This window comes from Peromyscus eremicus, chromosome 8a (assembly GCF_949786415.1).
Source record: "Peromyscus eremicus chromosome 8a, PerEre_H2_v1, whole genome shotgun sequence".
NCBI classification, from domain to species: domain Eukaryota; kingdom Metazoa; phylum Chordata; class Mammalia; order Rodentia; family Cricetidae; genus Peromyscus; species Peromyscus eremicus.
The window spans coordinates 34,258,285-34,282,044 of NC_081423.1; the positions used below are offsets into that span (position 1 = coordinate 34,258,285).

The 23,760-nt window shown below is 42.4% G+C and overlaps 1 protein-coding gene across 1 annotated transcript; it reads left to right on the forward strand.

Annotated features, from left to right (window-relative positions):
• The first annotated feature begins 22,957 nt into the window (after window positions 1-22,957).
• LOC131916016 (zinc finger matrin-type protein 2) lies at window positions 22,958-23,746 on the forward strand. The gene has a single exon (XM_059269319.1). It carries the CDS (start codon window positions 22,966-22,968, stop codon window positions 23,563-23,565), a length of 600 nt encoding a protein of 199 aa, XP_059125302.1. The 5' UTR covers window positions 22,958-22,965; the 3' UTR covers window positions 23,566-23,746.
• The last annotated feature ends 14 nt before the right edge of the window (window positions 23,747-23,760 follow it).

Genomic DNA, 23,760 nt, shown 5'->3' on the forward strand with positions numbered 1-23,760 from the left:
ACTTGAGATAATGTTCCAATTCCTAACAGCTGAACATTTACCTCCTGAAGAGGCCAAGTTGGATGCCAAAGTTCTGGTTCAATTATGGTCACGTCAGCACCTGTCTACCAGACCAGACAGGAGAATGTCATTTATTCTTATTGTTAATTTTGGTCTTTGTTCATTGATAGAAGTTTGCCAAAAAAATTTCTTTATGGCTTATGCTGAATTTTCTATTCTCTCTGTCTCAGCTGTTCCATCACCCCGAGCAGCCTGGTTTATTCCAATAGGCATTTGGTTATTTAATTGCTCCGAGTAGGGGTTTCTTCTATGACTGCAGGAAAGGACTGAACTGGACTTGCTGTGGGGGCCTGCCTGAGGACCCTCTGTGAGTTTCCTGACTGAGGCAAAGGATTACCTTGTCTCTCCCTTGTTGATCTACATTCCTTGGTCCAATGTTTGCCCTTACCACACCTTCTGCATACTCCAGAAGGAAGGGGCTTTCTATTGCCATTGTTCCTTGAAGAAACATTGTTTCTAGGAATGCCCTGTTTACAGTCCCTTTTCAAATGTCCTTGCTTTCCACATCCAAAACATCTGACACTCCTCAAACCTCGAGAAATTGCTTCTCCTATCCACATGTCATCATGGCCATGAGCCTCAACATTAACTGAATCTCTAATCCAATCCTCCAAGGGTGCAGATCTTGCCTTTAATGGCCTGATTATTCTCTTGCATGCTGCATTCACGTTCTCAAAAGCCAAAGATTCAATTATTATCTGCCTAGCTTCTGAATTTAGGACCATTCTATTTACTGCTGAAGACAGTCTTTGTAAGAAATCTGTGAAGGATTCTTTTGGGTCCTGTATAACCTTTGTGAATGACTCAGTTCTCTTTCCTGGTTCCTCAACTCTGGGCCATGCATTCAAGGCTGACATTCAACATAGAATTGAGGTTTGGATATCATATGAACATTGTCTTTGTATTGCAGCATATTGGCATTCTCCAACAAGCTGATGCTGGGAGATTTGCACACCTCTAGCCCTCCACTTATTTTCTATGTTTTTAGCTTCATCTCTGAACCACATACACCACTGCAACTGTGCCCCAGGTTCCAGGAAAGCATTTACCAGCTCTCTCCAACCCTGTGGAATAATCTTACTACAAGTTGACCAGGAGTTTAACATTTGCTTTACAAATGGGGAATGCATGCCATAAGATACTATTGCCTCCTTAAACCTTCTTAAATCTAACATTTCAATTGGAGTCCAAATATTTTGTGCATTTCCCTGACCAGGTAGCTGCTGTATGGTTACTGGATAAATTAAGGGTGATTGTGTGAAAACAGGCTTTCTTTCTGTAACCTTATAATCCAATCCTGAAACAATTTCACTGTTAATTTCTTCTGTCTGAATCCGAATTTCTCCATAATTCACTTTAACAGGTTTAACAGGTTTTTCTAAAGATTTTATCCTGGCACTTAAATTGACTATCTTTTTAAATAGTAAAATAAGGTTAAGGAAACTAATTATGTACATAATCCCATCAACATTAATCTTCTCATATAGTTCCATTTTCAGACTGCCTAAATTTTATCAAAGTCCAATTTTCTTCTAATGTACACATAAAACCCATTTTTTAATTAAGAAAAATTCTCTTTTAAATAGTTTTTTCCTTTAAAATATCTGATATCTTAATTGACTTACCAAGTCTGTGTAGAACAGTAGAAATCTGAGGGAATTTCAAAACAGCTACCTAGATTCTGAGGTGTGAATTGAGAGAGAGAGAGAGAGAGAGAGAGAGAGAGAGAGAGAGAAGCCATGAGTTCTGGCTAAAAGCTTAAATGCAGCCATGTATCCACCCTGGGCTCTGGCTTCCTTAAGCTCCAACCACGTGCATTGGTGTTTTGGCCAAAAGCAGCTCTATCTGCAGTTGCATTTTTACAGTCAAGTGTAGCTGACCAGTAGCTCTGGCAGGCCTGAGTTGTGAGGTTTCTGGGCTACACACTTGTTGGATAAAAGCATAGACCCACTGTTTCTAATAGTTGAAAGCTCCCAGAGCTGGCTGTAAATGTACCATCACCATGTTGGGAAGCTGAGGTGGACAGAGGACGGGGCTACCACACAACACCCCAGCAAACCTCTAGGCCCCCAGGTATGGCTAGCTCGTGAGCCATGCAGGTGAAGCTGGAGCTGGGGCACAGTGCCCCATGTTGGGTGCCATTTGTACCTAGAGTTTTTCTGGTCCTGCCTGGCCCATGGTCAGGACAAATCTCTCTCATCTGCCAGTCCTGCAGGTGCTCAGACCCAAGCAAGTAAATGCACAGAGACTTGCATTGCTTACAAACTGTGTGGCTGTGGCAGGCTTCTTGTTATCTAGTTCTTCTATCTTAAATTAACCCATTTCTATTAGTTTATACTTTGCCATGTGCCTCGTGGCTTACCGGTACCTTACATCTCGCATTTCATGGCATCAGCCTTCCACTTCCCAGAATTCTCCTCTCTCCTTGTCCCGCCTATACTTCCTTCCTGGCTACTGGTCAATCAATGTTTTATTTATGAACCAATCAGAACAAAACATTTAACATACAGAACATCCCACAGCAGGGTATTATGTGTACAATAGAAGAGCATTGGATTTTGTTTGATAAAACTTTAGGCAGTCTGAAAATGGAACAATTATGTGCGAAGATTAGTGTTGATGGGATGTACATTACACCAATTATGCACATTATTACTTTCCTTATCCTTATTTTACTATTTAAAAAGATAGTCAATTTATGTGCCAGGATAAAAGCTTTAGAAAAACCTGTTAAAATGAATTATGGAGAAATTCGGATTCAGACAGAAGAAATTAACAGTGAAATTGTTTCAGGATTGGATTATAAGGTTACAGAAAGAAAGCCTGTTTTCACACAATCACCCTTAATTTATCCGGTAACCATACAGCAGCTACCTGGTCAGGGAAATGCACAAAATATTTGGACTCCAATTGAAATGTTAGATTTAAGAAGGTTTAAGGAGGCAATAGTATCTTATGGCATGCATTCCCCATTTGTAAAGCAAATGTTAAACTCCTGGTCAACTTGTAGTAAGATTATTCCACAGGGTTGGAGAGAGCTGGTAAATGCTTTCCTGGAACCTGGGGCACAGTTGCAGTGGTGTATGTGGTTCAGAGATGAAGCTAAAAACATAGAAAATAAGTGGAGGGCTAGAGGTGTGCAAATCTCCCAGCATCAGCTTGTTGGAGAATGCCAATATGCTGCAATACAAAGACAATGTTCATATGATATCCAAACCTCAATTCTATGTTGAATGTCAGCCTTGAATGCATGGCCCAGAGTTGAGGAACCAGGAAAGAGAACTGAGTCATTCACAAAGGTTATACAGGACCCAAAAGAATCCTTCACAGATTTCTTACAAAGACTGTCTTCAGCAGTAAATAGAATGGTCCTAAATTCAGAAGCTAGGCAGATAATAATTGAATCTTTGGCTTTTGAGAACGTGAATGCAGCATGCAAGAGAATAATCAGGCCATTAAAGGCAAGATCTGCACCCTTGGAGGATTGGATTAGAGATTCAGTTAATGTTGAGGCTCATGGCCATGATGACATGTGGATAGGAGAAGCAATTTCTCGAGGTTTGAGGAGTGTCAGATGTTTTGGATGTGGAAAGCAAGGACATTTGAAAAGGGACTGTAAACAGGGCATTCCTAGAAACAATGTTTCTTCAAGGAACAATGGCAATAGAAAGCCCCTTCCTTCTGGAGTATGCAGAAGGTGTGGTAAGGGCAAACATTGGACCAAGGAATGTAGATCAACAAGGGAGAGACAAGGTAATCCTTTGCCTCAGTCAGGAAACTCACAGAGGGTCCTCAGGCAGGCCCCCACAGCAAGTCCAGTTCAGTCCTTTCCTGCAGTCATAGAAGAAACCCCTACTCGGAGCAATTAAATAACCAAATGCCTATTGGAATAAACCAGGCTGCTCGGGGTGATGGAACAGCTGAGACAGAGAGAATAGAAAATTCAGCATAAGCCATAAAGAAATTTTTTTGGCAAACTTCTATCAATGAACAAAGACCAAAATTAACAATAAGAATAAATGACATTCTCTTGTCTGGTCTGGTAGACACAGGTGCTGACGTGACCATAATTGAACCAGAACTTTGGCATCCAACTTGGCCTCTTCAGGAGGTAAATGTTCAGCTGTTAGGAATTGGAACATTATCTCAAGTGAAACAGAGTGCAAGATGGCTCGAATGTATAGGTCTAGAAAGACAGAGAGGAAAATTAAAACCATATGTGGCTAACATAGCTATGAACCTGTGGGGTCGAGACCAGTTGCAACAATGGAATACTCAGATTAACATCCCTCCAACCTCAGAAACAAATCATAAACTAGCACATGTTTCTGAGAGAAATATTAGAAGGTATTATTCTAATGAGTGGTCACCAGCCATCCAGATTGTACAAGAACAGGGCACAACAACTGATGATCTTCCAAAGACACCAACAGCTCTGCCTTTAAAAGGGTAAACAGACAAGCCTGTATGGGTTCAGCAGTGGCCTTTAACAGAGAAACTCCAGGCTTTAGAAGAGCTTGTACACGAGCAATTAAATGCTCACTACATTGAAGAATCAAACCAGTCCTTGGAATTCTCCTGTATTTGTTTTTAAAAAGAAATCTGGTAAATGGAGAATGGTAACAGACCTTAGAGCAATTAACAAAGTAATTCAGCCAATGGGCTCTCTACAATCTGGAATTCCTTTGCCTACTCTGTTACCTGAAGGATGGCCTCTTATAGTTATTGATTTAAAAGACTGTTTCTTTTCAATACCCTTACAAGAAAAAGACAGATTTGCTTTCATGGTGCCTTCTTATAATAATTCTCAACCGGTTAAGAGATATCAATGGAGGGTCCTCCCAGAGGAAATGCTGAATAGCCCAACCCTGTGCCAATATTTTGTACAACAGCCATTGGAAGTGATACATAAAAAATTTCCTAAATCTATAATTTATCATTATATGGATTACATTTTACTAGCTGACTCAAAAGCAGATGCTTTAGAAAGAATGTTTGAAGAAGTAAAGAAAATTTTGCCTTGCTGGGGGTTACAAATTGTTCCTGAAAAGATACAAAGAGGAGATTCTATTAATTATTTAGGATATAAAATAGGTCTACAAAAAATTAGACCCCAAAAGGTGCAAATTAGGAGGGATTGATTCCGGACTCTTAATGACTTTCAAAGATTATTTGGAGACATTTCTCATCTATGAACCGTTGTTGGGGTAAAAAAATGATGAACTGAATAACTTGTTCAAAACCTTAGAAGGTGACAAGGACTTAAATAGTCCAAGAGAATTATCACTTGAAGCTGAGAAAGAATTGGCCTTGGTAGAAAAGAAAGTACAGAAAGGACATGTGGATTGTGTCGATCCAAAGCTGGATTGTATTTTGGTTATTTTACCCTCTAGCCATTCTCCTACAGGAATTTTAATGCAGAAGGAAGATAGTTTATTCAGTAAAAATATCCATTTGAATATAATAAGTGTAAAATTAAAAACTTGTGGAAAAAAATCTGACTTGATTTTGAAAGGAAAATTGAGACTTCGTCAATTAGCAGAAATAGACCTAGCAGAAATTGTCATACTTTTAACTAAGGAGGACATTGAAAAATTATGGGCAGAAAGTGAACCTTGGCAAAGAGCTTGCAGTGATTTTTTGGGAAAAATTAACAGCAAATATCCCAAAAGTGATAGAACCGATCTTATAAAGAGCTGATTGGATTTTGCCTCGAATTGTATGGGAAACACCCATTATCTGGAGTTTGTACATTTTATACAGATGCAAACAAAGAAGGAAAGGCAGGTTACAAACCAGAAAATTTAAGTAAAGTGGTTCAAAGTCCTTATAATTCAGTTTAAAAATTGGAATTGTATGCTACTCTGTTGGTATTAATGGATTTTTCAGAACCTCTCAACATAGTAACTGACTCTCAGTATGCTGAAAGAGTGATATTACATATTGAGACTGCAGAATTTATCCCTGATGAGTCACAGTTAACTTCACTATTCAGTTACAAGATACAATCAGGAAAAGGAGTCACCCTTTATATAAAAGGGTCTGCCAGGCCCTCTAGCACAAGGTAATAATGAGATTGATAAATTTTTGATAGGAAATGTGCTGTAGGCCTCAGAATTTCATAAAAAACCATCATGTCAATAGTAAAGGTTTAAAAAAGGATTTTTCCATAACATGGCAACAAGCCAAGGAAATTGTAAGGAAATGTCCTACTTGTTCCTTCTACAATCAGATGCCATTACCACCAGGATATAACCCAAAGGGTACTCAGAGGAATGAAATCTGGCAGATGGGTGTGTTTCACTTTGCAGAATTTGGAAAATCGAAGTATGTACACCATACCATTTATACTTATTTAGGATTTCAATGGGCAACTGCTTTGAGTTCTAAAAAAGCTGATTCTGTAATCACTCATTTGCTAGAACTTATGGTCATCATGGGTATACCTGCACAAATTAAAACTGACAATGCTCCAGCATATGTTTCTGTTAAAATAAAACACAGTTTTTTGCTTATTGCAATATAAAGCATATTGCAGGTATACCACATAATCCTACAGGCCAAGCAGTTAGACAAAGATCAAACAGAACTCTAAAGGATATGCTAAATAAACAGAAAGGGGTAAGAACCCCCCCCCCCCGAAATAGACTGCATAATGCTCTATTAACTTTGAATTTTCTCAATGCTAATGAGAAAGGAACACCAGCTGCAGAGACATTGGATAATAGGAAAAAAAAACCCACAGAATTAAATCAGCCTATATACTTTAAGGACCTGCTGACCTCAGAATGGAAACCAGGATATGTGTTATGTTGGGGACGAGGTTTTGCTTTTGTTTCTATAGGAGAAGCTAAGTTGTGGATACCATCAAAATTGATAAAGTTTTGATTTGAACAAGAGAGACCTCTTCATTAGAAGAGGTGATACTTCATCAACCAGCATGACCATCCAATTTAAACTAACTTATACCATTAACACATGCCTTTTCATTTAATCACATAAAACTTGCCAAAAGGGAACCTCCCCAAAGTTAGTCTTGGGGAAAGATTTTTGTTTTGTCTTTTAGGAGAATGAAGGCTAAGGAATCTAAAGAACACTGGACAAATGAGACAACTGAAGAAAAAGGACAAATCATCTTAAAAAATATCCCAAGAAAAAGAGTAAAATGGTCTATTGGTATATCATCTGTAAAACTTCATAAGTCTTCCTAAATGTTTGTTTCTGCTCTTCTCTAAAGAAATTTAACACTATTGGTCTTCTTGTAGTCCTACTTCAATTACAATTTAAAGCTGGCTTTGGAGTTGGAGAATGGCTCTCTCCTCTTTTAAACCCAAGCATGTTGTTAAAAGGTAAATGAAAACTCCCTGTATCATGCCAGAAGAAAGAGCCATCTTTGATATGGGACAGGAGGAAAAGAAAAGAGTTTTAGGGACTATTCTATTGCTACTACTCCCAATTCTTTGATTCTATTCTGATTCTTTAAACTTTTCTTAAAGTATGAATTTTATATCAAAATTTATAAGGTGTATATATATATATATATATATATATATATATATATATATTAAACTTTGTTAAGATATTAATGGTCATATAGAGTACTAACTAATTCTAGAAAAAAGGCTTCAATTAGCTGCCTATACATGTCTTTGTGTTCGAGTCTCTTACCAGTTTTCTTCAGGAAATCACGGCCAGGCCTAACATCAACCGAAGTCTCCAGGAAGAAGATGGGGCCCCACAACAACAATTCCACGTGGACAATAATACTACCACTAAGCTGACAAACATCATTTACAGACCAGCTTTGGACTACAAACTGCACAGAGCAATTTTGAGATGGCTAGCTGAGATGATCCAATGTCAAAGACTATTGTAGCTGGAGTTTCCTGGTCCTGCATGGCCCACGGTCAGGACAAATCTCTCTCACCCGCCAGTCCCACAGCTGCTTAGACCGAACCAAGCAAACACACAGAGACTTGTATTGCTTATAAACTGTATGGCCATGGCAGGCTTCTTGTTAGCTGTTCTTATATCTTAAATTAACTCATTTCTATTAGTCTATAAGTTGCCACGTGGCTCGTGGCTTACCGGTACCTTATATCTCGCTTGTATTGGTGGCGGCTGGCAGGATCTCTCTGCCTCAGCCTTCCACATCCCAGAAGTCTCCTCTTTTTGTCCCACATATACTTCCTGACTGGCTACTGGCCAATCAGTGTTTTATTTATTAAACAATCAGAGCAACACATTTAACATGCAGAACATCCCACAGCACTTCCCCTTTTCTTTTTTTCAAAAATGAAGGTTTTTCACTTTCACATAGTAAAATTACATATAACAAAACAATTATCAAGCAAGAATTACAGTTACAATATTTACTCTATTGATAATAACTAGTCTATTTGTATTTGACAAAATTAAAGAACATATCCTATCTCTCCTATATTTGTGAGTCTAAGGTTTCATAGCTAACTTATCTTTTATCATAACTAAGGAAAATTATAACTATCTAGTCTTCAACTACATCAAAGACCTCAGAAGGGTATAATATTACCTGAGAAATAGGAGAAGGATGCAAGCAACTTTCGGGAGTCTTGCAAGAGTAGACAGAGACAGTTGGCAGGTTGGACAATCACCTAATGTTCTTTTGTAAAGTTGGGGCATCTGTTTTCAGTCCACAGGTCTAGAGTCTCTCTGTGTCCTGTAGAATGTCTGACAGTTTCCTCTGCAAAGCAGGAACCTGAAGGACCATTTTGCCAAGCAAAGTTCAGTGGTCACCTTTCTATGGGTCCTGCATGTCTAGTTGATCAAGCAGTCCAGGCAAGAACAGTTTCTTGCCAAGAAGAAGATAAACTCCATATAGAGTGTCTTTGATGCCCATCCTCCTCTCTGAAGTAAATCGTTGCTGCCAGGAGCCGACATGTCTCATTGTCCTGAAAGTCTAAGTTTTTGAAAACATTTTAAATGCCATATCCTGTAGGTCTTTGAAGTGTTTAAAGATTACCTACCTAATTGAATTATATCTATGTATATCTAGAAAATAACATGACTATAAGTTTGACTATCATAGAAGACTAATTATTAATCTGTATTTCTTAATTATCCACTACAATCTAAATGAGTTAAACGTAATACCTCAAACGATAATAGAAATTTATATATACAGTATAACAAAATTAAGTTTAAACTTCTATCAATAAACTAAAATCCATAGCAATGTAAAACATTTTAAACAAGTTGTTACTCTTTAAAAGTAGGTTCATCAATCTACCCTTTCATCCTGTCATATCTAAACTATCCCCTTTTCTTTATAAAGAAATCACATTTATAGTCAACCTGTTTAAAATAAAAATATTGATTTTTCTCTGTCCCACCTCAAAGGGCACTTTTGATATGGGACACAAGAATCTCTCAACCTTTTCTTATAGGAATATGCTTAAGTTTAGAGAAGGAGTGAGTCAATTCCATCTCCAAAGCCAGCTTGGTATATTTGGGAATTTGGGCGTAGCTTCTCTTACTACTTCCTGCTGGAGGGGGACGCTGTATCTTATGGGGACACAAAGAAAATTTTAGGATTATGGAGTAGTCCGTGAGGCTGTATTGTCTCAGCTGGTCGCCTTGAAACTGTTCTGGATATTGGATCATCTGGGCCATGGTGTCATTGGAGACCTTTCAGGGGATCGTGGCTGGTCAAACCTGATGTATCTTAATCTGGAACAAATCCATAGCCCCTGGCTTTCTGTGGAGACAAAAGCAGAGCCTCCTTTCCAAAGCAACATATCCTTACATCCAAATTCTGAAGTCAAGTTATCTTTATAATATACATATTGGCTTAACTCAACAGCTTTTACCATTAAATGTTTTTCTGCAGTTAAAAATCTCAAAGACAACACAACCCAGATTCTCTGTATAATATCCATCTTTATGTGGCTTATATTTTATACTACCTTTACTGTCTCTTTAAAGACTTTTTTTTAAACTATGTATTTCTTTATATAAGTGCACATATTCCTTTTTCTCTCTTTTAAGCCTATGTACATTTTTACACACATTGTAAACCATTTAAAGTCTTGTTTCATCTGAGTCTGTCTTATTGTGTAACTACTGCTTTAAACTGCAGCATTTGTAAGACCAAAAGGGCCACTGTGGCTGGTGGCTCTGTCCACCTCAGCTTTCCAACATGGTTCATTTACTGCCAGCTCTGGGAGCCATCAACTCTCAGAAACAATGGGTCTATGCTTCTATCAAAGCAGCATGTAGCTCAGAAGCCTCTTTTTTTTTTAACTAGCAAAAACTATATCCAACACACAGCATAGTGCACAGCTTGGAGACACTTCTGTGTAACATAGCATAGGTCAAGCCTGCACGCACACCAGGAAGCCGCCATAGAGTAGCTCAACACGCAGGCCACCGCTAACTTGAGAGAGACAACTAGGAACTGTTTTTAGCTCCATTTTAGAATCTTTTTTCTCAGGTTTTAGGTGGAAAGTCTTGCCAACCCGTTGGGCACCATTTGTAGCTGGAGTTTTTCTGGTACTACCTGGCCTTGAACTTTGGCATTATGCACAGAGTAGACAATTAATCCAAAATTTTTCTTTTCAAAATAAGGGTACCTTCGCCCATATCCAGCGGGGAGCAATTTTAGGAACATGATGCCCACATTCCCCAAGAGGTGGGGTGGGGTGGGTGGTTTTTGGTCTTTTAATGGGTTTTGGGTCTGGATAATTTTCATTGTTTAGGAGGGTTGATTATAAGTAGTTGTTAAGGGTTAGGAAAAGGGCTAAGCAAAGGAGATTTAAAGTTCTTGTTTTTTTTTAATGATATATGGAAATGATAGAATAGAGGGTAAATTATGGAATCTACTCAGAAAAATAAAGAGAAGATATGGATACGATATACATAAGATAGATTATTAAATCTACTTTTAAAAGACAGTTACTAGTTTTAAATACTTTACATTGGATAGGATTTTTATATATTGTATACAAATTATATATACTGAGATTGACATTGTTAGAAAATGCCATATGTATATTTCTAATCTTGTTCAAGATATTGTACTTATACCGTTCATTTAACAATGTAATGCAATTTGCTAATCCTTGATTGTTATTATTACCAACTATTAGGATATAAAGAAATGATAGTAGTTAGACATTACAATTGAACTTGTAGTCATTAGGTATGTTTTCAAGATCGAGCAGATACATTTTAGATAGACAGGTCATCTTCAAACCCTTCAGAGATCTACAGAATATTGCATTTAAAATGTTTTAATAACTTAGTCATAAAAAAAGAAAAATTTTCTATGAGACATGTCTGCTCCTGGCAGTACCAATCTACTTCACAGAAGATATGGACATTGAAGAAACTGCATATGGAGTTAACTTTCATTGTGGCAAACGTTAGCCACTGGACAACAAAGTATCCTCGAATCGACTGCTGACAAACAGGACAAAATGGACAGACAGGATATGAAACAAAGGACTACCGATTCCTGCCAAAACAAGTGTGGTTGTGGCTTTAGCAACAGGCATCCTCTGAGGCCAGGACAATATGGCACCATCCCTGAAGTGGCCTTTGCAATCCGGAAAAGGTACAGTGCCCTTTTCTTCTAAGGCAGCTGAACTGGCATTGGACTGATGGCTTCTGCTGTGCAGTGGAACAGAAACTGAAACAGTCATTCTTGGAAGAGTAACTAAGCTGATGGAGTCTAACCTCTCAATGGTAGACTGGCATTTAATAAAAGTTGAAGCCACCCATAAGCTGAGAAAAATGGGATTCGGAGAAGTATGGGATACCGAGATGAAGCCACACACACAAGCCAAGAAGAATGGACAGCTGAATTCAAAAAACATCAACAATTTCCAGAATTTAAAATCCTGAATCATGACAGGATACTAGTGGAATTCAGGTGTTTCTGATACATGGACTATTCTCACCAAATGTGAGGTGGAAATGTTGGGATTGTGTACATCCTACTTCACAAATGAGTCTGTCAGATACACTAAGCCTATAGGCTGAAGATGATGCCCCAACGCTGTGGAGAAACCTCCAGTGACTCTCCAGGCAGCTGGCTGTTTCTGTCAACCCACATTGTTTTGGAAGTCGCTTGTTTGCACTTCTTGTTTTATTAGGTAAAATTATTTCCTTCTTGGGTCTCAGAGAGTTGAATATTAGATAGTTATAGTTATAGCTGAAGATTAGATAGTTATAGTTATAGCTGAAGATTAGATAGTTATAGTTATAGTTAGTTAAAAATTAGATAGTTATAGTTATATAGTTTTCTTTAAGAATTTTAGAAAAGAAACTCACTAAAGAGGTGTAAGTGTATAAATTTGAAAGTCATTATAAAATAGTTCTGTTAGTAATATAAGTTAGGATAGAAACTGAATCAGGTTCATTTTGGGCTTACCAAAATAGGATAAATAATGGAATTATTTTCTCCAAGTTTGTCAAATGCAAATGGACTAGACATTGTTTAGGTATTTATTGCTTGTATATATTATATATAGTTATTGTACTTTTTGTATATAGTTTTCTTATATGAGTTATAACTTTTTTCCTTTTTTCTTTTTATTAGAAGGGGTAAATATGGTGATATTTGTGCTAAAGTATGGTTTTATTTGTATGTTAACAAACAAAGTTGCCTGAGAGTCAGAGCTAATAGCAAGCCATTCAGTAGAAGTCTGTCAGTGGTAGCACATGCCCTTAATCTGATCACATGGCAGGCATAGTCTGTGTTCAAGGACATAGCCGGCTTGGTGACACACGCCTTTAATCCAAGTACCAACCATAGAGACCTGGAGGTGTGTATAGACAGGAAGAGACAAAGGAGTCATGTGGTTGGGTGTAGTACCAGTGACAAGGCAGAACAGTAAGTCAATAAAAAATACAGACACACAGGAAGTAGGTCTCTTTTCTCAGGGGAAGGACAGCAGTGGCTGGTAAGCTAAAGGCTATTCACTAGTGCTCTGACCTCTTGGGCTTTTAACTCTTTATTTAGCTCTGTGTTTCTTATTTAATAAGACTGTTTAGAATTCCATCTATAAAGTTGTATGAGGGGATAGAAGTGGATGGTCGTCTTTGCCTACAGAATGGGTTGTGGGAACACTGGGGTCATATGAGATACTGTCTCTGTAAACTCAAGCCAAGAAAAGCCAACAACAAATGGAAGAATTTTTTAAATTTACATCTTTCCCCAACACTTGAAAATTCATGACCTTGGTCACTGTACAAGTCAGTCACCCATGCTCTCCCTGAGTTTCATCTACAATAAACTGAACAGGGTAGCAAGACCTCCCGTCACAGCAGCTGGAAGGAGCGATGACGGCGAGTGGGGACGGGTTCAAAACACAGACATTGGGGCTGTCACCAGGACTGAGATGAAACAAGACAAAAGACAGCAGGGCTGGAACGTCAGGGCCAGAGTTGGCAGACTCACAGTGCCCTTCCTTCCTTACAGAAGTCTCCACTCTGCCACCACGAATGCCTTTTCCACAGGCCAGGCTGTGCTGCCGTCCCCCTGTCATCCACTGTATCCTTTTGCTCTTTGTGCCCTCGGTGAAGTTGCCAGGCACCAGCCCCCAAAACCCCATAATTATGGATTAGCTACAATCTTATAGAGGCTTCTAAGTTACAAAATCACTCACTGAAAACATTCTGCATGTCTCCTGGGGTCTTTTTTTTTTTTTTTTTAACAGAGGGCACCAGATCTCATTACAGATGGTTGTGAGCCACCATGTGGGTGCTGGGAACGGAAGTCAGGACCTCTGGAAGAGCAGTCAGTGCTCTTAACCTCTGAGCCATCTCTTTAGCCCCTATCTCCTGGTTTCAATCAAATTCTAGATGAATTCAGGATATTTAGCAAATGTGTTCAATTATTAAATCAAGCAGTCACAGTGGCCCACTCCATTAATTCAAGCACTCTGGAAGGGGAGAAAGTGCCTGGACAGTTGCCTCTGAATAGTGAGTTCCAGGATAGCCACGACCATGGAAAAAGACCCTGGTTCAAAAATGAAATTTGAATAGTGGACGTTCTCTCTTGGATATTTTCTCTTGAGCCTGGGTCTTGCTAAGTAGCTGAAGAGTTCCAGAAATCTGGGAAATCCTGCCTCAGCCTCCTGAGAGAGGATGAAAGGCTCCTGCTTAAGCTCTGATCCAGCCTACATGCCACACCCACATAGGGCGTGTCTGATTCAATCTCATCCAAGAGATTTATAAAGGCCCAACTCTCCACCTGGTTCTCAGACCCCAGAAGACAAGAGAAGTACGCACTCCTCTACCTCCACAACCCAGACTCTGTAGCACCCACCAGGATGCAGAGAATCCACGTCCCAAGACTCCCAAGACTCTATGCAGCACAACCGAATGCTGAAGACAATGCAGGTAGGCGATCTGGGGGATGAGGGGATCCGGTCTGGTGTTCTTTGGGGGATGGCTTGTATATTTGTCTTTCTATTCCTCTCAGAAATTTTATAGCCCACAAACGGTCTGGTGTTCTCTGGGGGATGGCTTGTGTATTTGTCTTTCTATTCCTCTCAGAAATTTTATAGCCCACAAACGGTGTCTCTGGCTTGTGTCTCCTTCCCATGCGAATATGACTCACTGGGTCGTCACAGCAAGTCTCCTGGAAAGTATTGGCACTGTGTTCATTGTACAGCCAAGGAAACTTGGCAATACACGGTGAACTACCTGGAACCTGAACCCATGCCCCCAGTTTACAGAGGTACAGAAGTCAGCACCCTCCGTGTCCTTGGGGTCTCTAAGTTTTTACCTTTAAGGCAGCATCTGAGTGGTTTAAAGCTACTCCACAGGCCACTGTAGAGCCAAAATGACCCTGAACTTCTGAACTGGGCTTCAACTCTCATGGAAGGGCTGGCATAGTAGCCCCGTGCCAAGCACCCTTGTTGTGTGATACTAGAACAACAGTTACTTGATCAGAGTTCTTCTGAGACCTTAATGTGTGTGAAGCAGAGCTGGGACACACTAGGAGATTCTGATAGTGATTTTCTATCCCTTGGATAACAGAAAGGAGTTTGGGAAGAGAGTGAGCTGGACAGAGTGGGTGAAGTCCTCTCAAAGGAGAGCTGCTTCTGTCTTTGAATGATTCCTTCAGCAGTGGGAGTCTACAATATTCACTGGAGGCTTTGTCTGATTACTCATCACTGCCTAGGTTTCTCCTTAGGTGACAAGGATCCAGCATCTGGAGATGTGGAAGGAAGGGTCCAATGTTTGCTCAAGCTGCAAGAGGCTGGATCTTGAATCCACTCCCCACCAGGAGGCAGATTCTTGATGCCTGAAAACAGTGGTTAACACTCTCCTTATTCACTTCTGAACAGAGAGAAGCAGAGCACATTGAAAGTTTGAGGAACAGCAACGAGTCTTCAGGAAGATGGCGTCGGAAACAGGGAGGACAAAGGCCCTCAGGTATTCAGAGGCAACCCTGAGTTAAGACCAAAATCTTCCACCATAGTATTTCTTTCCTCTGAGACACGCGAGCTCAGGCAGGACCTCATGTGTGGGTAGCTGTGGGTTGAATATATGCAGGGACAATGTCCCCAGGAAACACTTGTCCCCTGAGAGCCCTTTCTGTTCTGCAATGTATTTTCTACACATGAAGGGAGCTACACTTGCAGGCAAGTGGACTCCTCAGTATGAAGAGCAGGGTGGATGGTAAGCCTGGGCTTGGGAGCAAGGGTTCCTAATCATAATGAGAAGTGAATGAGGCCACTCTTGGCTTCTCTCAGTGTGCAGGAAGGGTCCCTAGAAATGTTGCCATGTGACTGTGCATGGCATCAAAGGCACTCATCACCTCCTTCCTTCCCTTGCAGGTCCTTCCTTAGACACCCATGGCCTGATTATGAAATCAGGGTCTTCATGCAGGAGTGGAAAGTAGTGGAAAGTATCACTGGGCAACCAGGCTGCAAGATCTACCAGAAGAGCTGGGCTCTTTACCAGAGACTCAATGAGCATCAGAGCCTGAAGAGAGCTGGGAAAGCTGTGTGGACCTGCTGCTGACCCTGCAGAATCTGCACAGGAGACTGTGCAGTGGGAGAGGAGACACCATACCCTTGTTTTCTCCTTTCTCAGGAGACCTGTACAGCATCCTGGGCCACTCCCATGTTAGTCTCTTCTGCATTTCCCACACCAATTCCTGTAGAGGGTAGCATGGACTGGGCTGCCCTTCATGAGCACAGAGCAGAGCACAGTCTGGAGGGAACCCCCTCATTCGCAGGGGTCAGGATTGCACATGGTGAAAACAAACATCTGTCCTCTGTGTTCGTCTACCTCCTCTGTCACCACAGGGGAGTGGAAATTGGACATGTTCTGGGTTGACCAATATACACAGGACAGACCGACCATTGCTTAGCACGATCCTCGCAGAGCGAGGGTGCAATGTTAATGTTTCTTCTCTCTCTCTCAGGTTCTCTCCACCGTGAAGAGTAAGGTAGCCACCTGACTCCTGTGAACCCTCAACCTTCCAGGGACCAGCCTGGGGATCATGACATTCCTGGTCCTTCTGCACAGCATCAAGGTAACCCATTGCCTATGATGTGCCAGGAAGATTCCCCATTTCTCAGATGGGAAACCCAGAATCACTGCTGTCTGTCCTCAGTTTCACACCTGCTTCCTGCCTCTGATTCAGGAACTTGGGAAGACATGGTGAACTTCCTTGAACTTGAAACCATGCTCCAATTTGCAGAGGTACAGAAGCCAGCCCCTTCCATCTCCTTGGTGGCTCTCTAGGTTTTTCTTTGTTAAGGCAGCATCTGAGTGGTTCAATGCTTGCCTACAGGACAGCCTACAGGACACTCTACAGCCAAGATTGCGGCTGAACTCCTGAACTGGCCTTCACCTCTCATGGAAGGGCTGGGATAGTAGCCCCATGCCAAGCACCCTTGTTGTGTGATACTAGAACAACAGTTATTTGATCAGAGTTCTTCTGAGACCATAATGTGCTTGAAACAGAGCTGGGACTCATGAGATATTGATAGGGGTTTTCTATCCCTTGGATAACAGAAAGGAGTTTGGGAAGAGAGTGAGAAGGACACAGTGGGTGAGGTCCTCTCAGAGGAGAGGTACTTCTGTCTTTGAATGTTCCCTTTAACAGTGGGAGTCTACAATATTCACTAGAGGCTTTGCCTGGTTACTCTTCACAGTAATGGTTTCCCCTTAGGTGACAAGGATCCAGCATCTGGAGATGGGGAAGGAAGGGCCCATTGTTTGCTCATGCTGCAAGAGGCTGAATCCTGAATCCACTCCCAAGCAGGAGGCAGAGATTCTTGATGCGTGAAAACAGTTTAACATTTTGCTTATTCACTTCTGAACAGAGAGAAGCAGAGCACATTGAAAGTTTGAGGAACACCAAAACATTCTGTATGAGACAGCATCAGAAGCAGTGAGGACAAAGTCCCTCAGGTATTCAAAGGCAATCCTGAGTTAAGAATAGCTATGGTGAAGATTTTGGTCTTAACTCTCGGACAGGGGAGCTCAGGAAGGATCTCAGGTATGGACAGCTGTGTCAAGGATGTTTTGTTCTCAGTGCTCCCAGTTTCTGCCCTTCTTGCAAGAGACCCAAAGTCTCAGGGTTTTGTGAGAGTCTCTCCAGGAGGCAGATGGGTTGAGTCTATGCAGGGACAATGTCCCCAGGCAGCACTTGTCCCCTGAGAGTCCTTTCTGTTCTGCAATCTATTTTCTACAACTGAAGGCAGCTACACTTGCAAGCAAGTGAACTCCTTGGTGTAAAGAACAGGGCAGATGGTAAGCCTGGCCTTGAAAGCAAGGGCTCCTGACCTCTTGAAAACTGAAAGAGTCCCATCTTGGCTTCTCTCAATGTGCAGGAAGGGTCCCTACAAGAGTTGAGATGTGCCGTGCATGGCATCAATGGCACTCATCACGTCCTTCCTTCCCTTGCAGGTCCTTCCTGTAGACACCCATGGTCTGAGTCTGAAATCAGGATCTTCCTGCAGGAGTGGAAAGTAGTTGAAGGGATCATTGGGCACCCAGGCAGGAAGATCTGCCAGAAGAGCTGGGCTCTTTACCAGCGACTCAGTGGGCACTGGGGCCTGAAGAAGAGCTGGGAAAGCTGTGTGGACCTGCTGCTGACCCTGCAGAATCTGCACAGGAGACTGTGCAATGGGAGAGGAGACACCATACCCTTGTTTTCTCCTTTCTCAGAAGACCTGTACAGACAGCATCCTGGGTCAATCCCCATGTTAGTCTCTTCTGCATTTTCCAGCCAATTCCTCTAGAGGGCAGCATGGGCTGGGCTGCCCTTCATGAGCATAGAGCAGAGCAGAGTCGAGAGGGAACCCCCATTCCCAGGGGCCACTATTGCACATGGTGAACACAAACACCTGTCCTCTCTCTCTACCTTCCTCTGTCACCCCAGGGGAGTGGAAATTGGACATGTTCTGGGTGGACCAAGATACTCAGGACAGACAGACCATGGCTTAGCATGATTCTGGGAGAGTGAGGGTGCCATGCTTATTAACTCTCTCCATTTCTTCTCCCTCAGGTCCTCTCTACAGGGAAGGGTTTGGTAACCACCTGCCTCCCGAGAACCCTCAAACTTTCAGGGACCGGCCTGGGGATCACGGCATCCCTGGTCCTTCTGGACAGCTTTAAAGTAACCCATTGCCTGTCATGTCCCAGGGAGATTCCCCCTTTCTCAGATGGGAGAACAGAAGCACTGCTGTCCATCCTCAGCTCCACACCTACTACCTGCCTGTGATCCAGGACTCTGTGGCCTCCAGCATCAGCAGCTGTGGTCAACCTCTGATTAATACCCAGTTTCTCAATGAAGATTAGTGGAGATTTTTTGTTTCTTTTCTGAAAACCTCAGGACTGTGCAGCACATTGGGTTTAGGCTTCTTTTTCTACCTCCTAACAGAGGAATATGTAAAAGTCAATAAAGTCAATAAATATCCCTGAAGTCATGCTCTCCTTTCTTGTCCTTGTCTCTTGAGTGGGGTCCATAAGTAAAGAGGGGCTATGGATTGTAATCTGAGGTTCATTCCCTGCTGCCCTGAGACTTGCCCTCTCCCATCTCTCTCCATCTGACTCCTGGCATGGGGTCTCCTCTCTCACCAGGGCAACCTCTATCCATAGACCTGTGCTCCTGCCATTTTCATCCTTGGTCATTCTTGCCCATGTCTCCAGAATGCAGGGATTCAAGTCATGTGCTACCATAACAAGCCAGATTCTCATTTGGATATATTTGCGAAGCTCTGTGAAGAGAACTGTAGGATACAGTTCCCACTTGTCCTGCATCCCATATCCTTCTTGTATCTCACACGCTTGGCATCATCTTGGGGAAAGGGAGCTGTGCATTCCTCTGCTCTTTGTGGTACTTTCCAAGGTGAGCAGTGCTTTGCACAGCCCAGGCCTCATGTGTTCTGGAGTTTCCTCAAGAACTCCTGCAGCAGAAGGAGTTTGCACCCAACATGTTTTCTACATCCCCTCCTCCTCCAATACCTAAGCTTCTCCCTTCATGATCATCTTCATTTTTTATGGTTGCCTCCACTACAATCCTCTCTATTCAGCCTCTCTTTGCTCAGATTCTTTATCTCCAAGGCCAAGAATGAGGCCCCAGCATTTGCAAGCACGTGACATGTCTCCAGGCCCTCTCCTTCACTGGAGCCCACCTGCAGTCCCAACTGCCTTCTCTGCCGGCCACCAGCCCTGTACACCAGGTTGTCCTAGAAATCATCGGTAGTGTTTAGGACCATGGGATCAAAAGGCTGCAGTTGTGCACGTGAATCCATCTCCACTTGGTTCAGACCTGCTGCCTGCTGACAGGACCTCATGTTGGTATAGGCCCTCATCCAGCCAGGACAGACCGATAGTAAGACAGATAGAAGATATTAGAAAATTATGGGCACAGAACAAGACCTATTCTCAATTGAAAACATCATAGAAACTAAGTTAAAATAAGGTCACCTAGTTTAAATTTCTTTGAGTCAGCATGTCTTTTCCTAGTCCTGGAAATCCTGAAACTCCCTTTTCAGACCAATGTGTCCCAGTGATCTCACTGATCCCCTCCCTCCTTCACATCCTTCCAACCAAAGGATGGTAATTAAGTCATGGGCTGCCATGCCCTAATAATTTAATATTTTAAATATCTTCACAAGACCTAAATTCAGGTTGAAAACCTAAAACAGTTTTTTTTTTTAACCTTGTATTTTCCCAATAAAAACACTTCTAAAATGGTCGTTAATCCCTAATATTTGGGGAAGTGGAGCCTGGCAACATCTTCACCAAGAGGCAGAAAGAGAAAAGAAGCCCTGCAGGAGACTGGGTGGGGGATGACAGGAAAGCATGACCTTTGAAAAGAGCAGGAATAGTGGAGCAGGGAGGCCACACTGCATGTGGGCCTGGCCACCAAGCCCTGTTTCTTTCATTTCCCGAGTGCACTTACAGCCTGGCATCTGTGACCTAAGTCCTTCCCTGTTCTCCAGAAACAATCCACTGCTTCTTCTAGCAGATCTGATGAAGTGGTCACCATGGTGCTCACTTTAATGCAAAGGAAACTGGGGGGAAACATGGCTTACTACCTTAAACAGGGACTCATCTCATTAATTTTCAAAGAGAGAAAAGCTCTTTTGTTGGACTTCGTGGTTTGAGATTTTTGAATCAATATCTCATGTATCCCAGCTTTCATAAAATCCTTTTTGTAGTCAAGGATAACCCTCAACATCTGCCTCACCTCCCTAACTTCCTAGTTGCTGAGATTACAGCCAGAAGTCCACACATGTGTCCTATGGTACCGACAAGAAAAACCATTGGTTCATACAGGACAGCAGAGTTGGAGTTTAGTGAGAATTTAATATGGTTGTCAGCCCCAGAATAAGGAAGTCAATGGGGAAGAGTGGGTGTGAACTACTCAAAGGGGAGGTGCATCTGCTCCTGCGCTTCTTCCATTGGTAACACGGTTCCAGGGACCCTAGGCTGACCCTCTCTTCCTCAGTATGGAATGACCTTGAATTGCTCATGTGACCTCAGTGGTGTGGGATCTCTGCTCACCTCTAGACCCACATGCTGTGCAAGGAACCATGTGAAGAAGTTAGAACTCAAGCCCTATAACAGGACAGCCATCCTTGGCAACCAAAGTCAATGAAAGCACTTCAGGGCAAACCTCGATAATCTTTTCATAACTGATTATAGTTAGTAATACTCATTTCCTAACTGATTACAGAGAAGCCTGGTTCCTGGTGCTCTCAGACTACAGAATGGGTATGGAGTCCTCTCTTTTGGGAGTTAGAGGATTGTGTGCAAAAATGCATATTCTAGAGCACCTAGCCCAGCTCCTCTGGAAGAACAACAAGTCCTCTTAACTCGTGTGTAATCCCTACAGCACTTGAGGTTTTGTTTTTGATATAGAGTCTGACAGTGTAGCCCTAATTCACCTGAAACTTGCTCTATATGTATCAAAATGGACATTAATCCACAGAGATCTGCCTGCCTCTGCCTCCCAGATACTAAGATTAAAGGCATGCACCATCACAGTAGGACCCATTTTTATTTCGAGGTATTTGCACAGCATTGTAATGAAAACTGAGAACCCAGTTCACACTTCTTCTGCATCACTTGAATCTCCAAGATTCACAAGTTTGGCACCAGCCTTCTGGGAGGGAACTGTGCATCTTCTGCTCTTTGTCCTGGACATTAGTTAGCAGTGCTTTGCATGACCTCCAGGCATGTTGGGTCTACAGCTTGTACCTGAGCTGTTTATTGGAGACCTGACTGTTTGCTCCATTTCTCCACCTCTGTCCATGACCTCCAGCTTTTCTCTCCATCATCACCTCCTTCCTCTTCATTCTTTAGAGTTGCCTCCACCCCAACCTGCTGTTTTCAGCCGCTTTTTGCTCAAATTCTTCCACCCATCTTCATCTGACAATACAAGAAGTAGGGCCCTCTATTTTCAAACACCTGGTCAGGTCTGCAGGTCCACTGCTCCACTGTAGGCCACCTGCGTCTCCGATGGCCTTCACTGCAAGCCACCACCAGCCCTATCCACAGTCCAGCCATACTCTTTCTTTTCATTGCCCTTAGGTAAGAAGTTGGCCACATTCCATTGCTCCAATTATTATGGATTTACTACAGTTTCATAGAGTGATTATTAGCTTTAAAGTGAGTTTTAAAAATTCCCATCCTAACCTCCCCCCCTCCCTCCCCGCACCCCTGAGACTGGGATTCTCTGTGGCTTTGGAGTCTGTCCTGAAACACTCTGTAGAGCGAACTGGCCTTGAACTCAGAGATCTGCCTGCTCCTGCCTCCCAAGTGCTAGTATTAAAGGCAAGTGCGATCACCTGCCGGCCCTTCTTAGTTATCACACAAATACCAGCCTATGTGAAAGAGCTCAGCACATATGATGGAAGCAGTAATTAGCTTATCAATCCTGTTTTAGGTCTTTGGGTTTTGTTTTTTTTTTTTTAAATTGTCAGAGGGTCTCTCCTTAGCCCAGGCTTTACTGCAATTCTGGACAATCCTGCCTCAGCCTCCGGGATACAACTAGAAACTATTATTTATCCTGTTTTGATCCACAGCACACACCTATGTGGGGTGGGTCTGATTCAGTCACACCCAAGATCTATATAAGGAGATGGATCTCCACATGGTCTCAGACTTCCAGAAGCCAGAGGAGTGAAGGCAGCTCTCCTCTCCACACTCCAGGCTCTGCTACACCCATCAGGACACAGAGAGCTCTGGTTCCCCGATTCTGTGGAAGGGAAGGAAGCCCAGGAGGAAACATGCAGGTGAGAGGGGAAAATCCCACTCTGGGGTCTTTTTGTGAGGATGGCTGCTGCGGGGCATTTACCCACCAACCCCACAGCTCCCCAGAGTTTTCTTGAGTGTGATCAGCAGGAAATAGGATATAGAAGGATTTAGGACTTCGCTGTGAAGATGGCGTCGGGCAGCGGGACAAAAAACTTGGACTTTCGCCGAAAGTGGGACAAAGATGAATACGAGAAACTCGCGGAGAAGAGACTCACAGAAGAGAGAGAAAAGAAGGATGGAAAACCAGTGCAGCCCGTCAAGCGGGAGCTTCTTCGGCACAGAGACTACAAGGTGGACTTGGAGTCCAAGCTTGGGAAGACAATCGTCATTACCAAGACAACCCCACAGTCTGAAATGGGAGGCTACTACTGCAATGTCTGTGACTGTGTGGTGAAGGACTCCATCAACTTCCTGGACCACATTAATGGAAAGAAACATCAGCGAAACCTGGGTATGTCTATGCGTGTGGAACGCTCCACTCTGGATCAGGTAAAGAAACGTTTTGAGGTCAACAAGAAGAAGATGGAAGAGAAGCAGAAAGATTATGATTTTGAGGAAAGGATGAAGGAACTGAGAGAAGAGGAGGAAAAGGCTAAAGCATACAAGAAAGAGAAGCAGAAGGAGAAGAAAAGGAGGGCTGAGGAGGACTTGACGTTTGAGGAGGATGACGAGATGGCAGCTGTGATGGGCTTCTCTGGCTTTGGCTCCGCCAAGAAGAGTTACTGAGGCATTCTCTTGGGCCTAACTCTGGCCTATACTGGACCTAACTTTGAGTGTGTGTTGAGGTGGGGTGGGGTGTCATTTCTTTTTTGGGTACTGGAGAAAGTCCTTAAGAGTGTTAATGGGCAGGGGTGGAGGGTGGGTTTTTGTGGTTTCCCTCTACGTTGGGAAGAGGGCACAGGATGTAGAGGTGATGCTGTG

Excerpts from the sequence above, each read along its gene's own strand:
- LOC131916016 (XM_059269319.1), top strand. The coding sequence starts at position 22,966 with ATGGCGTCGGGCAGCGGGACAAAAAACTTGGACTTTCGCCGAAAGTGG.